Source organism: Thamnophis elegans, chromosome 5, assembly GCF_009769535.1.
Source record: "Thamnophis elegans isolate rThaEle1 chromosome 5, rThaEle1.pri, whole genome shotgun sequence".
NCBI classification, from domain to species: domain Eukaryota; kingdom Metazoa; phylum Chordata; class Lepidosauria; order Squamata; family Colubridae; genus Thamnophis; species Thamnophis elegans.
The window spans coordinates 6,482,231-6,504,230 of record NC_045545.1 but is presented as its reverse complement, the minus strand read 5'-3'; the positions used below and the strand labels follow the sequence as shown (position 1 = coordinate 6,504,230).

The window sequence follows — 22,000 nt, the reverse complement described above, 5'->3', positions numbered from 1 at the left end:
TCCATATTCCTCATGCTGATGTCATTTTTGCCAAACTGTAATACTCTTGCTGTTGCTGCTGCTGCCTTCATCATAAAAAAATACATAAATATTTAGGGCATTGGAAGAACTTGATGGCAGTTTGGGATTGCTCTCTATGAACTGGGTTTGTCACCGAATTTCTACTGTCTTTTTTTGCATGTGTTAGGGAAATAGCTCTTTCTGTACAGGAATTGGTTTTTTTTTTCAATCTTCTGTGTTAAAATTACAGAGAGAGGTAACACCAGGATAATTCACATGTTTGCAGGTTTTACCACAATTATTCCTTTGGGCACTTTATCAGTAAATTCGGTTCACCGACAAATGTGCAATAGACATATGCGCGCCGACAAAACCACGATGGAGAAATGAGCGCCGTCAAAATCGCTAATTGATTTTTGACAATAGCGCAACAACAAATACGCGACGACAAAATCTCGTCATCAACAAACTAACAGTAATTTTTTTGATTTTATTTAAGCCTAAGCTTAAGCCTAACCCTAACAGTAATTTTTTCAATTTTATTGTGCTTGCCATCGCGCTTTTGTCGTCGCGAATTTGTCAGCGCGAATTTGTCAGCGCGATTTTGACGTCATGTTTTAATTGGCGCTATTTTGTCGGTGCGCATATGTCTATGGCGCAATTGTCGGGTCACGAGTAAATTCATGTTCATCATGTATATATTCATATTTATCTTGACCATTTCTCGGGTCTTCTATCAACTGAGCCCATATTTTCCTTGGATCGCTTTCCAGGTTGAATATGATTTTAAGAATCAAGAAGCTTTTCAGTGAGCTCTTAAACTACTAAGAAATTATATGGAAAAACACAAATATAGCATGACTCGTCCAAAAAAGTCAAGCTGTATATTAAATTTGTTATTAAAAAATACTCACTTTTCCTTGGATATGATATTTCTTAAATATTTCTCCATTCCAATACTGCCCACAAAATTTGTCATATTTCTCTTACTACTTGACTACTATCTACACAAGATTAAACTCTGTGCTAAAAAAGAAAAGTGCTCACAATTCATATTCACCTTCACTGAGGAGATTTTCATCATAGATATACAGTATATTTTCAATCAATGTTTTCCAACTTTTTTTGTTAAATCACTGCTTGATAACCATAAACTTTTGCGGCGTCACAAAGCCTGGTTTTTGGCAATTGTATGTATTATCACCAAGTTCAATAAAAATTAACATTTTAAAAAAAAAGAAGTGTCAGGTTTCATAACAACTGAGAATATCCTCCTCATGAGATTTCAGAATCTTCCAGAATTTGGCTATCTTTGAAATGTCAACTATTTTTAAATAAAATATTTTCATTTCCATTTCCATCCCATCAAACATCTGGTATATCTTTGCAAAATACCAGCATTTTATTTTTATTTTGTCCTAATACTAAACATGCCAAGAAGTCTCGTTTATTAAATATGTATGTATAATTAAGAAACTAGACAGGAACCTGAATCTTAGTGGAAATTTGAAGATCTTGAATAACTGAAGTATGTATATTGCACTGAAAACTGAGAAGTCAAACACATTCTAGGAAAAATGGTTTCTGGCATTGTTTCCAATCTCTTTGCCAGAAGAGGCCATAGAAGGTGTCTGCATTTTCTATTGATAATAAAGAAATATCTTGCATTTATGAGTGTTATGCGTTTCTGCTTTCTCTTATATTGTATTTGCAAGACTACATACTTATTCCCTGTAGGCACAGAATAAGCGGTCTATTGTCTACCTGCTACCTGCCAATCACCTCCAATAGACCGATTAGATCCCACAGATTAGGCCTCCTCCGAATTCCATCCGCCGGCCAATGCCGACTGGCGACCACCTGGAGGAGAGCCTTCTCTGTGGCTGCTCCGACCCTCTGGAACGAACTCCCTGTGGAGATTCGAACCCTCACCACCCTCCAAGCCTTCCGCAAAGCTCTTAAAACCTGGCTATTCCGGCAGGCCTGGGGCTAAAGAGCTTCTGCCCTCCTTCTCGAATGGTATGGTTGTTGTGTGTTTTTAAATTGTATATTGTTGTTTGTCTTTTTATCCCCTGTTTGTATTTCCTTTCCCTGACTGAGTTGTGAGCCGCCCTGAGTCCCCTTCGGGGAAAAGGGTGGCATATAAATGAAATAAATCCTAATCCTAATCCTACATGACTGGGACTGGGACTTAAAAGGGGATAGCTGCCAACAGCATTCCATAGGTATATATCAAAAATATTTTTCCTCCATAACCATCAAATAGATCTGAATCATTTTCAAGCTATCTTTCGTTTGTTGGCTTCATTAACCACACCAAATTTAATTGAAATTTTTGTAGCAATACCATGCTGATCGATAGAGACCTGATCCCGTATTATTTTTTTACTATCCCACTGGTTGGAAAGAATAAAAAGGGGAAAAAGGATAAATACAAATTCTTATTAATAGCTATAATTTTTTCCCCCCAATCTTAGCATTTAAAGGCTCTCTCAGCCATACAGAATGAAGATTCCAAAAATGCTTTTGTTTCCCTCAGCCTCAGTGGTGGGTTTCAAAAATTGTTCGAACCTACTCTGTGGGTGTGGCCTCCTTTGTGGGAGTGGCTTGCCGCCCATGTGACCGGATGGGAGTGGCTTGCCACCCATGTGACCGGATATGAAGATGCCGAGGACACTTGTCAGAACCACCTTAAATTACCTCACACACAGCACTGGCATGCATAAGAATAGGATGTAAACTTGTTTTTTAAAAGGCATCTTTGGTTTGCGTTAAAACAACTTCAACACACGCAATGTTCTGATTGCACCACAAACGCAGTAGTCATCCTTACCTTTCACAGAGGCACTGAGTTTTATACATATGAGCATGATAGTGTAGAATAATCATATCCAAGGACCAGTGGTGGGTTTCAAAAAATTTTTGGAACCTCTTCTGTAGGTGTGGCCTGCTTTCCGGGTCCACTGGTGGAACCTCTTCTAACCGGTTCGGTAGATTTGACGAACCGGTTCTACCGAATAGGTGCGAACTGGTAGGAACCCACCTCTGCTCAGCCGGCTATTACTTAAGCCGGCTATTACTTTATTCTATTATACTAGCCTCTAGGTATTTATTGTTTCACCTGTAATCCTTGGCTGAATAATGAAAAAACATAATTAATGGAGGATTCTAATGGAAACATTGGTGAGTATCTTTGTATTGAGTGCACGTAGGACTATTTTTCACATTCCATGTAAGTCTAGAAAAATGGGACAATTGTAGAAAATTAGAGAAAGCAGAATATCATGATTCCCCCCATTATCACCATTTTTTTTTCCTGGAGAGCAAGACTTAGGCTCCAGTCTGGGAACATAAAAACATGAATCCTATGCTAAAAGAGGAGCCAATATAATTAATACAGTTATTGTCTAGGATTGTTGTCTGGAATGCTGATTTATCCAGGAAGCAGTGACGGAGATTACTGTACAGAGTTTATGAACTAACAGTTTCTTTTATACATTATGAGGATGCTAGTAACCAGTGTCCTATTTTTTTCCCCTCCAGAATTTCATGTTTCCTCACAAGGGAATTTTCCTTGGAAGGAAAAAAAAAGTTAATAAAACGTTATTGTCATGATAGCGTTATGCCAAAAGTGTAGCAACGTTTAGTAGCTTGACCTTTATATTGTAATAGGTTAAAAACTGGCAAGAACTTTGAAGTAAAGTTTCTTCTTCTTTCTTTAAAAAAAAGGTAGAATATCATCCTTTCCAAAGGCCTCAAGAGCTTGTCGAGTATTGCCAAAGCAGGAATATTGTTTTTGAAGGCTACTGTCCACTAGCTAAAGGTGAAGCTCTTAACCATCCCAAAGTTGTCCAGCTGGCAAAGAAATATGGCAAAACTGCTGCACAAATCTGTATTCGTTGGAGCATCCAGGTAAGTCCTGAACTTTCAGCTCCGTTAAGCAACAATTCGTAAAATGTAACATAACGCATTTCCTGTTTAGCCACATAAAACTTCCCACGCTTGTCTCTTAGTTTTCGATGTCCACTGAGTAACTGATTTCTGTAACTGAAAGTAGAGCAATATCTGAAACTGTTCAAAAATAATTTGGTCTCAGTTCTGTCGTGGTAAATAATTATCAGGAACAGGTCTGGAGTTTTTCAACTTCCGTTCTCCATTGAACTGAGTAATTATTGTAGTCTGGAAGGCAGCGTTATTTTAAGTGTGTTACTTTTGAGGCCGTCGTGAATCAGAACAGAGATGGTCGTAGTATGTTCTGACTGAAAGATGTATCTGTAGTAGTGTATACATTTTCAAAAAAAAACATGGTATTTATATGTACATAGTTATCCAATAGCATCTAGAAATAAATCTATTACATGAATTAATCTTAGGAGAAAGTAACTGAGATTGGTGAAACTTCATTGGGGCTTCATTCCCATATATTTAAATAACCAAGAAATCATAAAGCCGAGGTGGCGCAGTGGTTAGGGTGCAGTACTGCAGGCCACTTTAGCTGACTGTGATCTGCAGTTCAGCGGTTCAAATCTCACCGGCTCAAGGTCGACTCAGCCTTCCATCCTTCCGAGGTGGGTGAAATGAGGACCCGGACTGTGGGGGCAAGTTGCTGACTCAATTTGCTAAAAAAAATTGTAAACCGCTTAGAGAGGGCTGAAAGCCCCATGAAGCCCCATGAAGTCTAATTAATAATAAATAAAATGTCTCAGGTGGAGATAGGACTTAAGAAAGCTGAGGAAGGATTATTAATCAACCATGAACATTTTGGCATACTACAGGACCAGAAGAATATATAGTTTTGAACACACTCACACTCATATGCATACTCTCTCACTCTTACTTTCTCACAAAGTTGAATTAATTGCAAATAAATAGGATAATAACACTGTCTTAGCTAGACATGATCTACCACAGTTAAAGATAAATCCACGAGGTCCTGTATGCCTTACAATAGATACCTCAACAATCAAAGCACCAGTATTTCATGAAGGTATATATCCATCTAAAAATTTTTACAGCATTAAATTTTGGTATCTCACACACACCAAAGTTACTATCTGTGTCTTTCTGTTTGTGTATAAATACTTATAACTTCATTCTTCCAAAGAATTATGAGGTAATAAGTTTAAGTATTTGATTCTATTTGTTGAAGTAGCAGTTGGGTCCTCAAAAGACAAAACATTTCTATAAAACATGTGCCTGTATGTAAAAATGTAAACTGTCACAGAAAGACATGTTTTGAGGCTAAACATGCGTGTAACCCAGTGGTAGTCAACCTGGTCCCTACCGCCCACTAGTGGGCGTTCCAGCTTTCATGGTGGGCGGTAACTCTGCTTTATAAATTTTACAAAGTAAAGTTACTTCCCTACTTTATAAATCACCGTTACTGTGCAACCGGTGGGCGGTTAGAAAATTTAACTACTAACAGAGATACAAACGAGGGCGGTAGGAATAAAAAGGTTGACTACCCCTGACGTAACCCATCATAAGGATATGATTTATTGACAAATTGCACTAAATTATTTCTCTTTTCTTTTTTTAAAAAAACATTAGATCTTTGCTTCCATCAATAATGATTTTATTTTTTTCTTTAGAATGGCATAGTCACCATTCCAAAATCTACAAAACCAGAGAGAGTACAAGAAAACTGTCAGGTAAGACCAAAACTGTCAGGTAAGACCACTTTCTGCCAAGTGTACTTAGCACCAAATATTTAACATGTAGCACTAATTGTTTTTCTTTTTAGCTTACACAATTTTGAATAACACTATTTCTGTAAAACTAAATTGAGCCAAATTAATCCAAATTAAATTATTTTAAGAGAAGGTGTGAAAGATCTAAAAATGTTTGGCACATGTAGTAAGAAATCATTTAATTAGAATAAGTAGCTGCTTGGCCTGAACTATGAAAAGTGGCAGCATAATAGCAAGGCCTTAAAGAAGTGGATTAAAACTATGTGAGTTAGGCACCTCTGCAGAGAGAATTGAGTGTGCAGTGTTAAGGTTTGAACCTTAAAGAGGTCAAGTGACTTTTTTTAATACTCCTGAACAATTAAACCCCAAATAAAAGAGATTTAAAACTGCTAGTGAGAAGCTTTTAAAAGAAAAAGTGCAAAAAGATTTACCATATTTTTGGAGTATAAGACGCACATTTTTTTCCTCTAAAAAGAGGCTGAAAATCTGGGTGTGTCTTATATACCGAATACAGCATTTTTTGCCTCCTGAAGCCCCACGCCCCTTCACCAAAATGGATTTGCATAGCCTTATGGAAGCTTTCAGACAGCTCCAGGGGGCTGGGGAGGGTAGAAATGAGAAAAAAATGGGCATTTTTTTGCTCCACCCCCCAGCCCCCAGCAGCACTCAATAAGCCTGGAAATATCTACCTACCTACCTACCTACCTACCTACCTACCTCTCTCTCTCTCTCCCTACCTACCTACTGTATTTCACTCTCTCTCTCTCCCCCCTCTATCTACCTATATATCTACATACCTATCTCTCTCCCTCTCCCCCTACCTATCTACTGTATTTCTATTTTTCTCTCTCTATCCCTCTATCTACCAACCTACCTATCTACATTCTCTACCTACCTACCTACCTACCTACCTACCTACCTACCTACCTACCTACCTACCTACCTACCGTATTTCTCTCTCTCTATTGCTCTCTCTCTATCCCTTTATCTCCCTACCTACCCAACTACTCTCTCTCCCCCTCCCTACCTACTGTATTTCTCTTTCTTTCTCTCCCTCTCTATCCCTCTATCTACCTACCTACTTTTTTAAAAAAAAAATTGCCTCTTCAAAACCGGGGGTGCGTCTTATACTCCAAAAAAATACGGTAGTTCTCTCTGGCGGGGGGGACGGGACAGGAACAGTTAGCTTGAATTGCTGAGAGAACAAACTGCAAAAGAAATTAAATGCTTACAAGTAACTTTAATCAACATTAACATGAATTGGTCTTGTCTAGCTATAACTTCATTTTAGTTTCAGAGCATAGGATACTTTAGTATAATTTTGGAAAGAAATGTAATAATTAAAGACATAAATATGATATATTTCTAATACATAAAATTTGCATTTTATGAAATGCTTTGGCTCTTGGCAAAGTTTGGTTCTTCACAAAGAAAACCTTCTATCAATGGAAAAAAATCTCCTCCCAATATTATGGAATAGATTCAGGATATGCTCTGTGATCTGTTTTTGAGAACTCTTCTATTTTCTAAAAATGAAAAGATAAAGCAATCCATTTTACACTGTCATTCTAGATTTAATGACACGTTTAAGGGCTGAATTAATCCCATGTTGATACTAAATGGCTATTATATTGATTTTTAAAATTATTTTTCCTTTTGTGTTACTTTTAATTTATTATAATAACTGCGATATATGTAATATATTTTAAATTTTATAATTACTGTATTCATTTGTGGAGTTGTTCACATTTCACTATTTAAAAAAATAACTTAAAATATTAACCCAAATTTAGTCATTGTTGAAGTTAATGTCATTGTGAGTTTATGAAAAGCAATCTTTTACCAAGTATCTGTGAGAAGAATGGATAGAGTAATATATACTGAAAGGACTGCGGTAAAGATCTATCCATGAAGTGATAGTTAGAAATTTCTGGGAAGGATAATTTCTTTATTTGTGGACATCAAGGTATAATTGATGAAAAATAAGCATCTGTGATTTCCAGCAGAATTTGGATTAGAGATCTTGGAAGTCAAATACAGTTAGCTAGACAAGAAGCTAATGTTCAGAATAGTTAAGATAGCATTTTCAAAAAGTCTTTCATATATAAGACTAGCTAGGGAGTCAATGCATCAATGAATAGTGATGTCAGAAAAAAGAATTCATTTGGCCAAATGGTTAAAAAAAATAAAAGGCAATAAAATATCCACAGTGTTGTTGTTTTTAAAAATGAAGTGATGCTAGCAAAATTTCATCAAAAAGTATATTTGACGAAGTTCTCTACAGTTACAAATTTAGATTATTATTTAATTCCAAAAACTTCAAATTGAAGGTTTGAAGGTTTATTTTATTTATATGCCGCCCTATTCCCTGAGGGACTCAGGGCGGCTCACAAACCCAAGGGGGGGGGGGAAGGTAAACACGAAGAAACTACAACAGAAAAGGTACAGGGGAATTTAAAAGACAACCAACAGTCACATGATTCGAGAGGGGAAGGGAACTCATCAACCCCAGGCCTGCCGACACAGCCAGGTTTTAACGGCTTTTCGGAAAGCCTGGAGAGAGGTGAGGGTCCGAATCTCTGCGGGGAGTTCGTTCCAAAGGGCCGGAGCAGCCACAGAGAAGGCCCTCCCCCGGGTAGTAGCCAGATGACATTGGCCAGTAGATGGAACCCGGAGGAGGCCTAATCTGTGGGATCTAATGGGCCTTTGGGAGGTAATTGGCAGCAGGTGGTCTCTCAAGTACCCAGGTCCAATACCATGAAGGGCTTTATAAGTGACGACTAGCACCTTGAAGCGTATCCGGAGACCAATCGGTAACCAGTGCAGCTTGCGGAGGAAGGTCGCAAGTGCGGCTACATTCTGGACGAGCTGAAGTCTCCGAATGCTCTTCAAGGGCTGTCCTGATAGACAGTTGGAGTATTCTTGTTAAAATAAATCCAAAGATTAGATAAGAAGTCTGATGAAAAATTAAGAACTAATGACAATACTACCATACATTAATTTGAAATCTATCAAAAAAGTCCATCTCCACCCATCCAAACTCCGTAATTCTGAGATGGAGCAAGAAATGTGGAAAACAGTCAAAAATGAGATAAACATCAGTAACTTTAGCATCCACACACTTTCTGGAGAAATATATATTGTTGGTTCTAAAACAGTGTTTCTCAACCTTGGCAACTTGAAGATGTCTGGACTTCAACTCCCAGAATTCTGGGACTTGAAGTCCAGACATCTTCAAGTTGCCAAGGTTGAGAAACACTGTTCTAAAAGAAGCACTTCTAAAAGGAGGCAATTCTGCTTTCACTTCTGTACTTTCATGTACCCATAAACATGTCCCAGGAATTCTCTAGAAGACAATACTGCAGATGATATTTTGAGAGGAAACGGGCAGATATAAGGGGTATAGTTCCATAACTTGAGCAGATTTCCCCACACATGAACAGCATCTCTATGTGTAATAAATGACTTCACTTTTGAATAGTCACAAGACTGAACAATCTTTGTTCAGCTACACAGGAACGCTGGCCACAGTCCTATTACATTCAATAATTGTGTAAGTGGATGGCTGCCCAGAAGGTCTAAAAGCTTCATTGAACTTCTAAAGGAGGGAACATTCTCCTCAAATGAAGGGGTGTTAAAAACAAGTTAAAGGGAAAAATCGGAAGGATAAAGATTATTCAACATTATTTAAAGCCAAAATAACAGAGTTCTAGGAAAAGCAAATACGGACACTACAGGTAGGGAAATGGTTGAACAAAGGATACACGGGGCAATGAGCAACATCCGTTAGGGTATGAATATCATAAAACAAACATATTGCAATATACCATTAGAAATGTTAATATTATGAGCTAATTCATATCCATTTCCTAGCAAAAATCCACCTATTGGAAGAATAGCAATAGCAAGAACAATTCCTTCAAAAATTAAACTGAACAATTTGGGTTTGCTGGGAGAAGCAGATATTGACACCTTAATTTAAGGAGTAGTGGAGAGTTTAAGATGTGGAGTAGCTGCACTTGCTTTTTGGACTAGCCTCCTATTAGTACCCAGGCTAACTCTGATCTTGGCATCTTCCAAAAGCTGGTAAAAATAAAATTCTTTTGGAGGGCATTTAATTTTTGGATTTTTAAAAAAGTTTCTAGGTTTTTATTACTTTTATTGTGCCATGGATATTATTTGCATGGTCAGTAAGGCCACCAACAATCCTGTGTAATTTTGACAAGGTGTACATTTAATGGAAAAGGTAACAATAAGATAAAAATAACCTGAATTATCACTAGATAAATGTAGTCAGTGGTGTTGGGGGACTGTAATTCAAAGAGAAGCTTTTGTGATAGTCTACTAATGTGTTTCAAGATTTAAAAGTAGGACAGAAAGGAGAGGAAAACCACAGGAGAACAAAGAATTCATTCACAGGTAGTCTTCAACTTACCACCATTCATTTAGCCACAGTCTGGAATTGCAATGGCCTTGGAAATAGCAATAACAATAGCAGTTAGACTTATATACCGCTTCATAGGGCTTTCAGCCCTCTCTAAGCGGTTTACAGAGTCAGCATATTGCTCCCAACAATCTGGGTCCTCATTTCACCCACCTCGGAAGGTTGGAAGGCTGAGTCAACCTTGAGCTGGTGAGATTTGAACCGCCGAACTGCAGATAACACTCAGCTGAAGTGGCCTGCAGTACTGCACCCTAACCACTGCGCCACCTCGGCTCTATGTTGCTGTACTGGCCATAGAGCACTTCTGGCCATCACCAAACATTGCACTGCTACTCCCATAGTCATGTTATTGTGATCTGGGCACTTGGCAACTTGTTATGACTGGTTGCCAAGCACTCTATGATCACGTGATTGCCATTTGCAATATTCTCTGCCAGTTTCCCCAGAAAGTCAATGGGGAAACCAGCAGAATTCCCTTTTGTCTCTGTGGGCTGGCTGAAAGAGCTGCCTGCTGAGGGGAACTGAACTCTACGCATGGATGGGAACTGAATTCCTTTGGCAAGGTGCAGAAATGGGAGCTCAAATCCTGAGCTTGGTTCCTGTATCCCACAAAAAAAATTCCTTCCGTGCAGAGAAGGGAGCTGAAATTCTGTGGCAGGCAGCTCTTTCAGACAGTCCACAGAGATGAGAAGGACCCAAAATCCAAGGAAAGAGTGGGGAGGCAGTGTGGTAAGGTAAGAAGCACGGGGTGCCTCAAGGCATGTGGTGCAGGCGCAGCCACATGTGAGTGTCTCTTTGTTGAAGGGCTGAAAATCCTGCTTGGATTTCAGCTGGGAGGATTTTCAGCTCTTGAAGAGAGCCTTCCAGGGTCTCCCCCACCCCACGAGGCACCCCACTCTCCTTATGTGGGACTCAGTTTGCTTAATGATCTGCAAGATCACTTAACCAAAACCTAGAGTGTCAGATTGCGGAGGAGCCGAGGTGGCGCAGTGGTTAGGGTGCAGTACTGCAGGCCACTTCAGCCACTTCACACACACACACACAAACACACACACAGGCAACTGATCAGTTAAAAAAAATGATATTATATTGAAGAGTTGTCCTGCTAAGTGATGAAAGGAGTCCTGGGGAATATGGGGACAGGTCCTTGGTTGCCATGAAAGCCATGTACTTCTGAATTGCTTCAGGTCCCTCACCAAGAGAAGGCAGATAGAAGTTCTCCATTTCCAACTTCATTCTCAGCCCAGCATGGCTGCAGTTTCTTATAGCGCACGACTCCCAGCTTCACACTGCATTCCCTAATGACATCACTACCACCTCCTAACTAACTTCAAGAACTCCATTTCAGCCATTTTAATTTGTAATAGATACAGCTGAATAATAATTGATATTGATGGTAATGTATATAATGTGGAATTGGCTGATAGATTGAAGAAATCTAGCTAATTTAATTGCTCTCTTTGTAATAGATATAGCTGAATAATAATTGATATTGATAGTAATGTATATGATGTGGAGTCGATATGATAAATAACAATTGGATATGAGAAAACATTTTTGGATTATACATAAAGAGTATTAATTACAATAACTATCATTATTATCAAAACTAAATAAAATACATACAATCAAATGTTAATCAACACTGGGAAAATGTTATGATATATGATATAACTAAATATTATGGATGTCCAGCTAAAATAGGATATGAGGATTTGATGTAAATAGAGGACTTTATAAGTAGTAAATGAAATGTCAGCATGTGTTATGGATTAATTTTCTGGTATAGCTAAGGATGAAGGATATTTAAATAACTATAGGTAATTAAAACTGGAGGTATAATGATGTTAATATGGTAAACATTTGAGTTAAGATATTTGAATTAATATGAATTAATGGAAGAGAATAGCAATAGCAATAGCAATAGCAGTAGACTTATATACCGCTTCATAGGCCTTTCAGGCCTCTCTAAGCGGTTTACAGAGAGTCAGCATATTGCCCCCAACAATCTGGGTCCTCATTTTACCCACCTCGGAAGGATGGAAGGCTGAGTCAACCCTGAGCCGGTGAGATTTGAACCGCTGACCTGCTGATCTAGCAGTAGCCTGCAGTGCTGCATTTAACCACTGCGCCACCTTGCAACCAGCATGTTGCAACCAGCTGATATACTTCTTTTTTTTTAATAGATACCTGTGTTTTGTTCTTTTTCCCTGCCTGTCGTGTTGTTTTTTTTTGTCCTATTTTTTTTTTTTTTTGCCTTTTCCTTTTGATTTTTTCTTTTCCCACTGGTGTGGGCAGGTATTGTTCAAGATTATTACTTGTATTAATACTTTTAAATAATAATTACAGTCAAATGAAAATGGATATATAATAATGCTTAAGTTAATATGAGTTATGTTTGTTGACCGTGGAGGATCTGTAATCGATTGATACACTCTCTACAGATGTAAAGAAAGATGCTGTACTTGTTTCAATTAAAATTAAAAAACATTTATTTAAAAAAAAAAAAGAACTCCATTTCAGCCACCAAACCCAGCTAATAAAACAGTAGCTTCTTTCCATGTCTTCTAATCTCCTCTGGTTATCAATTACTTCTGAAATTCATGGCTGGAAGATACGGCGATGGCCATCCCCTTCAGTTAGCTCCCAAATCAGCTCTGGCAAAGAGGTGGAAAAGCCAGGTTTTTGTTGAAACCGTCCCTTGCCTGTTAAAAATGAAAACCACTCTAGTTGATTATTTTCCAACCGAATCAACTTAGGCTCGGGGGGGGGGGGGGGGGTCCTTGTATTGTTGAATTATGCTAAATTGACCCAGAGGTGGTCCTGAGAATGAGAATGATGCATTGTTGCTAAGTCCATAAAAGGATTAGGGGGACTTTTCAAGAATGCATATGTATAACAGAGAAATTGTATCTGACGTTGCTGGCTCGGCCTTCATCTATGCCTACAACTTTACAGGAACTCCCTAGCTCCTTAGGGAGCAGGCAAGGAAAGAGGGGGAGGCAGATGAGGAAATGGCCTTTGATTCTGTGACCTCTACTCATTTTCTACATTTCCCTCTTCCATGCCTGTCCTTACACTTGGTAAACTCTAGGGAAGAGACCTCCTCAGCGCCTGCAGTCTATCCTCTTAGGAAAAAAGAATTAGCAGAGCTACGTGCCAACTGCTGTGTTCCAGGAGCTAAGTCTACGTAGCTCAGAATCTGTGTTACGAGAAGAGATAACTATTTGGCCTGGCCAAGAGAAAAAAGAGAAAGTTTTCTTTAAAACAAAGCAAAACAAAAATTCCCAGCCAGGGAAACCCCTCTGGCCCACAATCTCTAGTCATTATCAGCAATCTCTCAGCTAACTCACCAATTTTCTTAGGGAAGAGGCCTCAAAGGAACTGTTAACATTTCGTTTTCCTTTTGTTCTCAACTTCATTCTTTGTTTTTGTCCACATTCTTTGGACATGATTAATGAAGATTTTGAGAAAACTGCAGGACAGGAGGGCAGAAGATACCCAGCAACATAGATCACGACGTTAGGGTTTTGAACTTAAGAAATTATATGTACTGTACAGTAGTGGGTTGCAACGCAGCACGTGCATGTGTTCAAGCATCTCCGCAATGCTCCAGCTGCTCCGCAGAACATCGCACAAGGGCTGTACGCGCCATGAGCCTGTGCGGAAGTGCAAAAGCCTTTAAACTCCGGTAAGGAGCTCGGGCGGGCGAGCGGGCACCCCGGAGCACCATACTGGAATGGTATCCTGTGCTTTGGGCTGGCTCCGGTACGCACGTACCAGGGCGTACCGCCTGCAACCCACTACTGGTACTGTACTTGTGGAAAAGCGTAAGGACACTAGTCTTTTTCCTCACAAATTAAGCCGCAATCAGTTTGTGTATTTAAAGAAAGATGTAGCAAACATATTCTCCTGTGCCAGTATAAACAAACCAGTTTAGTAATCAAGGAAACAAACCTGTCACATTATATAATTATATATAATTATTATATAATTAAAGACAATTTTTCCCAGTTAAATAAACTGGTCATTCTAAACTGGCCTTGATGTCTTGTATTTGTGTTGGAGTAGTATTGCCGGCAAACTTAGCCATGCTGCTATCTAGGTTTGATTGTAGTTATAGTCACATTTTAAAGGGATTGATTGAACAAATTGAGGAATGCTTTTCTAACCCATTGGCTGCTTTGGCTTTAGAGAGAAAGCCTTGCATCAAAACAACAATTAGGCATGCTGGTTAGCTTTAAGTAGCAGACATCCTTAGTGTTGCCTATGTGTTGTGGCCCAGCAGGCTGCCACCAGACTCCGACAGCGAGGGGCCCTATGAGTCGGTTCTGGAGGATGTGGAGGACCCTGGACAGGGTTCTGACTCCGAGCAGGGCGTAGAGAGGCTGGTTGGCCACCAGGAGGCGCCTGAGCCTTGGACCAGTGGGGAGGAGACAAGGGAGAGTGATCCGGATGCCAGCAGTGAGTTGTTCCTGGATGCCCGGCACCGAAGAGCTAATAGGTGTCAGGAACAGTTATGCAGTTACAGGAGATAATTGCACTCAGCTGGTGGTCATTAGGCTCCTCTCCAGACTATAAAAGGACTGCTTGTGCACATGCCCCTCTTGCAGAAATCAACGCAGGAACTAATGTCGGAGAACATTATTGTGAGCTTGGCAGGCTGGATTGCTGCCCAAGCTTGTCTGTGCCAGTTTGCTGCCAAGGACCTGTCTGTCTGTTAATTAAATGCCGTAACTTATCTTTGGCTTGGAGTGTTTTGGTGTGGGACGAGGGGGGGTCAGAACACCTATGTATATACTCCATTAATCTCTATGCATTCTCCTTAGGTCTTTGATTTTTCACTAGACTTTGATGATGTTGCACTACTAAATGGAATGCATGATGGGAGACATGTATCCTGGGATCCAACCTCAGTTGTTTAAGTCCAAGGTTTGTCTGATTTCTTATTGCAAGTACTGGGCAAGTTATTTATTAGGCCTTTTCACCCTTTGCAATTCTTGCCAAATTACAGAGAACATAGAACTTCTGTGATCAGCCCATATCTTCTGTTTCATCTATACTACCTTTGCCTACAAGCTTATACATATCGGGGGGTGGGGAGGGCGAGGTTTGAAGCATGTCCCTGCTACAGAAGCATAATTTCTCAATTTCATCTACAATTGTGCTCTAAATTTCATAGGGAGCATGCTTATAACTGCTTTATAACAACTGAATTCTTTAGGTTGACTTATTTTCTTTTTTAAATGCTGTGTTTTGATTTATTTCTTTGGTTTACATCCAAATCATTTAAAATAAATAGTTAAATATAAATTTGGTTATATTGGGATAACAATGCCCCTAAGAATGGCCAAGGGAGGTCTCCTGTTGTGTCTCCAACCCTTTAAATTGCACTTCCTCATGTTTCTTTACTTGGACCAGTTTAATATATAATAAAATCAACTACATCTTGCCTAGTATTGCCTACATTAAATGGAAACCATCTTAAATGTCAGTAACTTTCCTTTCCTTGAAAAGCACCCGGAGGCTTCAACTGGTCCAGAATGCGGCTGCGCGGGTTGTCATGGGGGCACCCAGGTACTCCCATGTTACACCCCTTTTAGGTGGCCTGCACTGGTTGCCGGTTGTCTTCCGGGTGTGATTCAAGGTACTAATTATGACCTTTAAAGCACTCCATGGCTTAGGCCCAGGGTACTTGTGAGACCACCTACTGCCACCAGTAGCCTCCCATCATCCAGTACGATCCCACAGAGTTGGCCTCCTCAGGATGCCGTCGGCCAGACAGTGTTGGCTAGTGACCCCCAGGGGGAGAGCCTTCTCTGTGGGAGCGCCTTCCCTCTGGAATGAGCTGCCCCCGGAGCTTCGTATAATCCCCGACCTCCGGTCCTTCCGACGCGCCCTAAAAAGTTGGCTTTTCCAGCAAGCCAGCCTGGCCTGAACAAAACAAAATAAATTATTGATCACTGTTAATTTTAATTAGATTTTTTTTAAAAAAATGTCATTGTCAATTTTAATTGGGTTTGGGATATTCTATTTAATTTTTTTTTAACTTTTGTATTATGTGTTTCTTTTAATGTTGTATGCCGCCCTGAGTCCTTGGGAGAAGGGCAGCATATAAATCTAATAAACCTAAACCTAAACCTTTTTGTTTTTTTGTCCATACGGTTAGTCCACTTTTATGCAGACTTTTACTATTTCAAATATTTGATTCATCTTCTCCTTACCTCATTTCTTCCATTACTCTTCCTCCATGGTGTACTATTTTCTTTCTGTTGCTTCCTCCTTACTGATTAATTATTCCTGGGAATTGTTTCATCTATACTAATAATTAATATCTTTGGTGATAGAGAAGTTCCCTGAATGTGGACTCCTGCATGAGTCAGAAAGCTAATCAGACTAAACCTCTTATCCCCGTGACCAACCTGGATTGGATCCTGCATTAATTATTTTTAAAAACATTTTTCTCTTGTCATTTTCTTTGAAGTTCTTCCTTTCCTACAAGCATTCCCTTCCTGCATGACATTTTTTGTGTTATGAGCCTCTAGTTATGCAGTGTTGCAATTCTTCCAGTTTAATATAGGGTATTTTCAGTGTAGCGACTGGTGAATTCTCCAAGGTCCTTTCTCCTTTGATCAGCAATTTTAGATGCTGGAATACTGCATTCAGTTTTGGTCACCTCAATGTAAAAAAGATACGGAGACTCTAGAAAGAGTACAGAGAAGAGCAACAAAGATGATTAGGGGACTGGAGGTTAAAACATATGAAGAACGGTTGCACATCTAACCGTGCTTCATCTAACTAGGACTGTGATGGCGAACCTATGGCATGCATGCCCGAAGTGGCATGCTGAGCCATGTCGCCTGGCGCTCAGGGTGCCAGAAACTCTTCTGGGTTTCTGGCGTGTATGCGCACACAATGATCAGCTGGCCTTTGTGCGTGTGGCAGTGTCAGAAACCGGAAGAGTTGATCTTCCGTTTTCCGGCCTGAGCCAGCTGATCGGCACATGTGCATGGACGCCAGTAACCGGAGGTTCTTTTTCTGCTGCACGCATGGCCCCTGGGCAGCTCCTCTTCTTGTTCACTGCCCAGACAAGCATGCATGTCCCTTTTTGGCACTCAATGCCGAAAAGGTTCACCATCACTGAACTAGGGTTTTGCCTATATATATGTATATGTATCAGAGGTGGGTTCCTACCAGTTCGCACCGATTCGGTAGAACCGGTTCATCAAATCTACCGAACCAGTTAGAAGAGGTTCTACCAGTGGACCCGGAAAGCAGACCACACCTACAGAAGAGGTTCCAAAAATTTTTGAAACCCACCACTGATATGTATGTATATGTATGTATGTGTGTGTGTCCATCTGCTAATTCTGTCAGAGTGAAGGCATCTCTGACAGGTTCATGTGGCCAACAACGTTCTGTGGCCATGAATAAGCAGAAAGTTGAACTATCAAGCTGTACTCTTGGATTATTTTCCCTACATAGCCCAACATGAGAGATGTTTAATGAAATATGTCCTTTTTTATTTGTTTCTGTTTCATATCTCACTTGCCAGACAACAAGCAGAAGATAATTAATTTTTTTTCTAGATAAAAGCTAAGCAAGAACAATGTCAGCGTTCCAAGTATCATGTAGAATTAAATCAGAGTCCAAGGCAAAATTATCCTTAAAGTTCCAATTTAATAAACCAGACATCTTAGCACATAACTGTGGAATCCCAAATCTGGAAATTAGATCAGAATTTCACCCAGTTAAAAGTTCATGATCTTGTCCCCACACCCACAATCCATCACATGATCCAATCTTCTTCTTCCACGCTGGTGTCTCCACCCAACTGCTTCCGGTCAGGTTTACAGGTGCGGAGACAAAGGATGACCTTGGCTTCTAGTAAAGAATGACAACAATACATTCCACAATCTCACTCCTGTCTATTCCCCCCTCCCATCAACTATGCTAATGAAACAGCATAATGAAATAAGAGAAAGTGTGGCAGGCCAAAATTCTAAAAGGAATATAATTGCAGGCCTGACAAACAGTTTGTCATGATACTGATTCAGAAGCCAGGATAATAATGTTCTCCATTGCTCTTTGTCGCATCTTGGCTTCACTCCTGATTGACACTGGAAATGAAGACCAGAATGTAGGATTTGTATTTGGGAAAGTAGCTTATTTACTATTAAAATTGATGACTCCCTGAACATGGTTCAAAGTTATACACAATAGCAAACCCTACTTTGTCCTTTCTCTCAACTAACAATGATCCCTCTTTTTCCTTGCTCATTGGCAACTAAGTTTTCTAATATATATACTCTTAAGTCACAGGTGTCAAACTCGATTGTGTCACATAATGTATTGCGACATATCATGACTTTTTTGCCTTTGCGGAGCCGGGGTGGGAATGCCTGCACATGACACATGTGGCCTGTGGACCGCTAGTTTGACACTCCTGCTGTAAGCAGAAGAGCCGAGGTGGCACAGTGGTTAGAGTGCAGTACTGCAGCCACTTCAGCTGACTGTTAGCTGCAGTTCGGCAGTTCAAATCTCACCGGCTCAAGGTTGACTCAGCCTTCCATCCTTCCGAGGTGGGTAAAATGAGGACCCAGACTGTGGGGGCGATATGCTGACTCTGTAAACCGCTTAGAGAGGGCTGAAAGCCCTATGAAGCGGTATATAAGTCTAACTGCTATTGCTATTGCTAGAGAGGGCTGTAAAGCACTATGAAGCAGTATATAAATCTGACCAAGCTGTGTTCAAGGTATATGGGCATCCATAACTTTTAAGAATTATGCCATCAGGTCTCTCCCTCTCTTCTCTACAAAAAGTGACAATTGAAAATATTGTCTAGGAATTGAAATATATTTTACCAACCCCAAGAAAGATAGCAGCCTTAGATTTATACTGAATATTCATAATCTAAATTACTTCTTGAAGAGTCTTGGTCTAGAATCTGTTAGTGTCTCTAAACTCTGTGAGTCCATGGCTATCACTTTGCGTTTCATTTGAGCCAGATCATTTTATTGCTTTACTTTTTTCGCAGTACCTCAGCAGTAATGGGTGTCTGGAGGGAAGTTGTTGTACTGATTAATTGTTCTAACTGTCAAGAAAGTTCTCCTCAGTTCTAAGTTGTTTCTCTCCTTGATTAGTTTCCACCCATTGCTTCTTGTTCTATCCTCAGGTGCTTTGGAGAATAGTTTGACTCCCTCTTCTTTGTGGCAACCCCTGAGATATTGGAACACTGCTATCATGTCACCCCTAGTCCTTCTTTCTTTTAAACTAGACATACCCAGTGCCTGCAACTGTTTGTCATATGTTTTAGTCTCCAGTCCCCTAATCATCTTTGTTGCTCTTCTCTGCACTCTTTCTAGAGTCTCCACATCTTTTCTACACCGTGGCGACCAAAACTAAATGCAGTATTCCAAGTGTGGCCTTACCAAGGCATTATGAAGTGGTATTAATACTTCATCTGATCTTGATTTTATCCCTGTTTATGCAGCCTAGAACTGTGTTGGCTTTTTTGGCAGCTGCTGCACACTGCTGGCTCACATTTAAATGGTTGCCCACTAGGATTCCAAGATCCCTCTCATACTTACTACTATTGAGCAAGGTACCACCTATACTGTACCTGTGCATTTTGTTTTTCTTGCCTAAATGTAGAACTTTACTTAGTTCTATAATATGCATAGAACATGGGGTGATTGCTCCAATATTTTTTTACATTTTTGATTTGGTAAAGTCTCTTCAGGTGCCTCACAAATGTGATTTTTCAAAAAACTCCATTTATCTATCCTCCAGTCCTTGTGATTTTTTCAATTCCAGAATTTAGCGTTTTTTTAAAAAAGGGACATGCACCAATATGCGATAAGAAACACCTACATGCAGGTTTACAGTATTCAGGAGGAATGAAAAAGTGGAACGGGAGGAAGGAGGGGTTGAAACAGGCAGGAAAATATTAGAGATGCCAGAGAACTTGCTAATAGTATCATATCTATCTTAGCAGGCCTTTTTCCTAATTGGCTACAGCTATTTCACCTGAATATATAGACTGTCATTAGATGTAGCTCCAGATAAATTTACATTTATTTATTCTGTCATAAAACTTCTCAACATACATACATATGTTGGGGGCATCTTGAGAGAAAACCTCTCAACATCATGATGTGCTAAGTTTCAGGTTTCACTAAAAGCTAGCTAGCTAGCTAGCTAAACTAGCTAAAAAGCTAGTTTAGCTTTTACTCAATGTAGGATGAATGTAGGGTCAAATATAGTAGTGCTCTTGGGACCTTATTTAAAAGCATATATTAATAGTGGTTTATAATGCAACTGATTTTTAGAAAGCTCTATTCGATTATCAACTTGGTATTTGTTAGGTAGTCACACTGGCCTGATATTTTAGGAGTTCCTGTGTCCAGAAGAATATGGAAAGTCTGACTGTGATTTATATTGTTTTAGGACTTCCTGGAGCAGTTTTCCCACTGCTGTGCTGTTTTAGCCGTATCACAAAAAAACATATTCCTTGCTTTTTATCAACACCCAGCTTGCAATGGGTTGGTATTGTTTATCCCTGAAGTTTTTTAATACAGACTTCAGAGACTTCCCCCCCCCCCTCTTGATTACACTTTCCAGAAGATTCTGTCAGCATTTCAAACAAAGTTCAAGATTGTCTCTTGAGATATATATGTATTCATGTTTCAAGAGACAACTTTATGATTAAATTCATTAATTCTCCTTCTTCTTTCTCTTTCAGTGTATCTTAATTTAATTTAATTTAATTTAATTTATTAGATTTATAGGCCGCCCAATCCCGGAGGACTTCAGGCGGCTTACACAGAACAAGAAAGAAAAACAAACAAAATAAAATAAAAATAAAGATTAAAATTCTCCAACACGCATACATTCAAATTGGGGCTGGACCCTACGTAATAAGGTCAACAGCCCCAGGCCTGCCGGAACAGCCAGGTTTTAACAGCTTTTCTGAAGGCCATGAGGGTGGGTGAAGTCCGGACCTCTGGGGGTAGCTGATTCCACGGGGTCGGAGCGGCCACAGAGAAGGCCCTCCTCCGAGGCCCTGCCAGCCGACACTGCCCGGCTGACGGCATCCTAAGGAGGCCCACCCTGTGGGATCTTATTGGCCGTTGGGAGGTATGCGGCAGTAGGCGGTCTCGCAAATATGCTGGTCCTGAGCCATGTAGGGCTTAAACTAATCTTCATATTATATTTATGCATATTATTGAGCCAGGATGTTTAACCATGCTGTTTTAACCAATAAGTCAAAGTTCCCAATTTCCCTCATTATTCTACGCCAAACGGAACCATTGTGTGATTGCGGGCTTAGCTTGGACTAACTTAAATCATTCATTTAAATACAGTAGGTTCGAACAATTTTTGAAACCCACCACTGTTGAGAGGGCTTAAGAGCACAAAATGAAATAACTCTATAGAACATGATGCTGTGGAGTGGGTATTAGAAAGTTGAAATATTACAGTCTACTAATTTGGAAAGTTTATCTGAGAAGCTGTTTGGCCTGCCCCATAGAACAGGGGTGGGGGAACCATGCCCCTTTGGACTTCTTCTCCCAGAATTCTTGAGGCAGCATGGCTAGCTCAGGAATTGACGTCCACAAGTCATAAGGGGGGCATAGTTCCCCACCTTTGCCATACAGCAAAGATGTCCAACCCAGAACTCCAAAGTTACACACACCCTTCCCCCCACCCCCGATAGAAATTCCCAACACCTACTCAAGCGTGCAACCCGATCCCAGCTTAGAATGAAGGAACAGAATATTAGATTCACTGAACTTGTCATTATTTCCTTTGAATTTGATTACATTTTTAAATTTATTTATTATATATTTATTAGACTTATATA

At 39.8% G+C, this 22,000-nt stretch overlaps 1 protein-coding gene across 3 annotated transcripts in view; it reads left to right on the top strand.

Moving 5' to 3' along the window:
- Positions 1-22,000, top strand: part of LOC116508699 (uncharacterized oxidoreductase ZK1290.5-like) — a 105,902-nt gene that overhangs the window by 74,723 nt on the left and 9,179 nt on the right. The window contains exons 5-7 of one of the 3 annotated variants that reach the window (XM_032217347.1): positions 3,730-3,912; positions 5,592-5,651; positions 14,964-14,993. In XM_032217347.1, the coding sequence (XP_032073238.1) occupies positions 3,730-3,912; positions 5,592-5,651; positions 14,964-14,993 (273 nt within the window). Of the gene's footprint in view, positions 1-3,729; positions 3,913-5,591; positions 5,652-14,963; positions 15,067-22,000 lie in introns of all 3 variants that reach the window. The other 2 variants (XM_032217345.1, XM_032217346.1) reach the window with 2 other exon arrangements.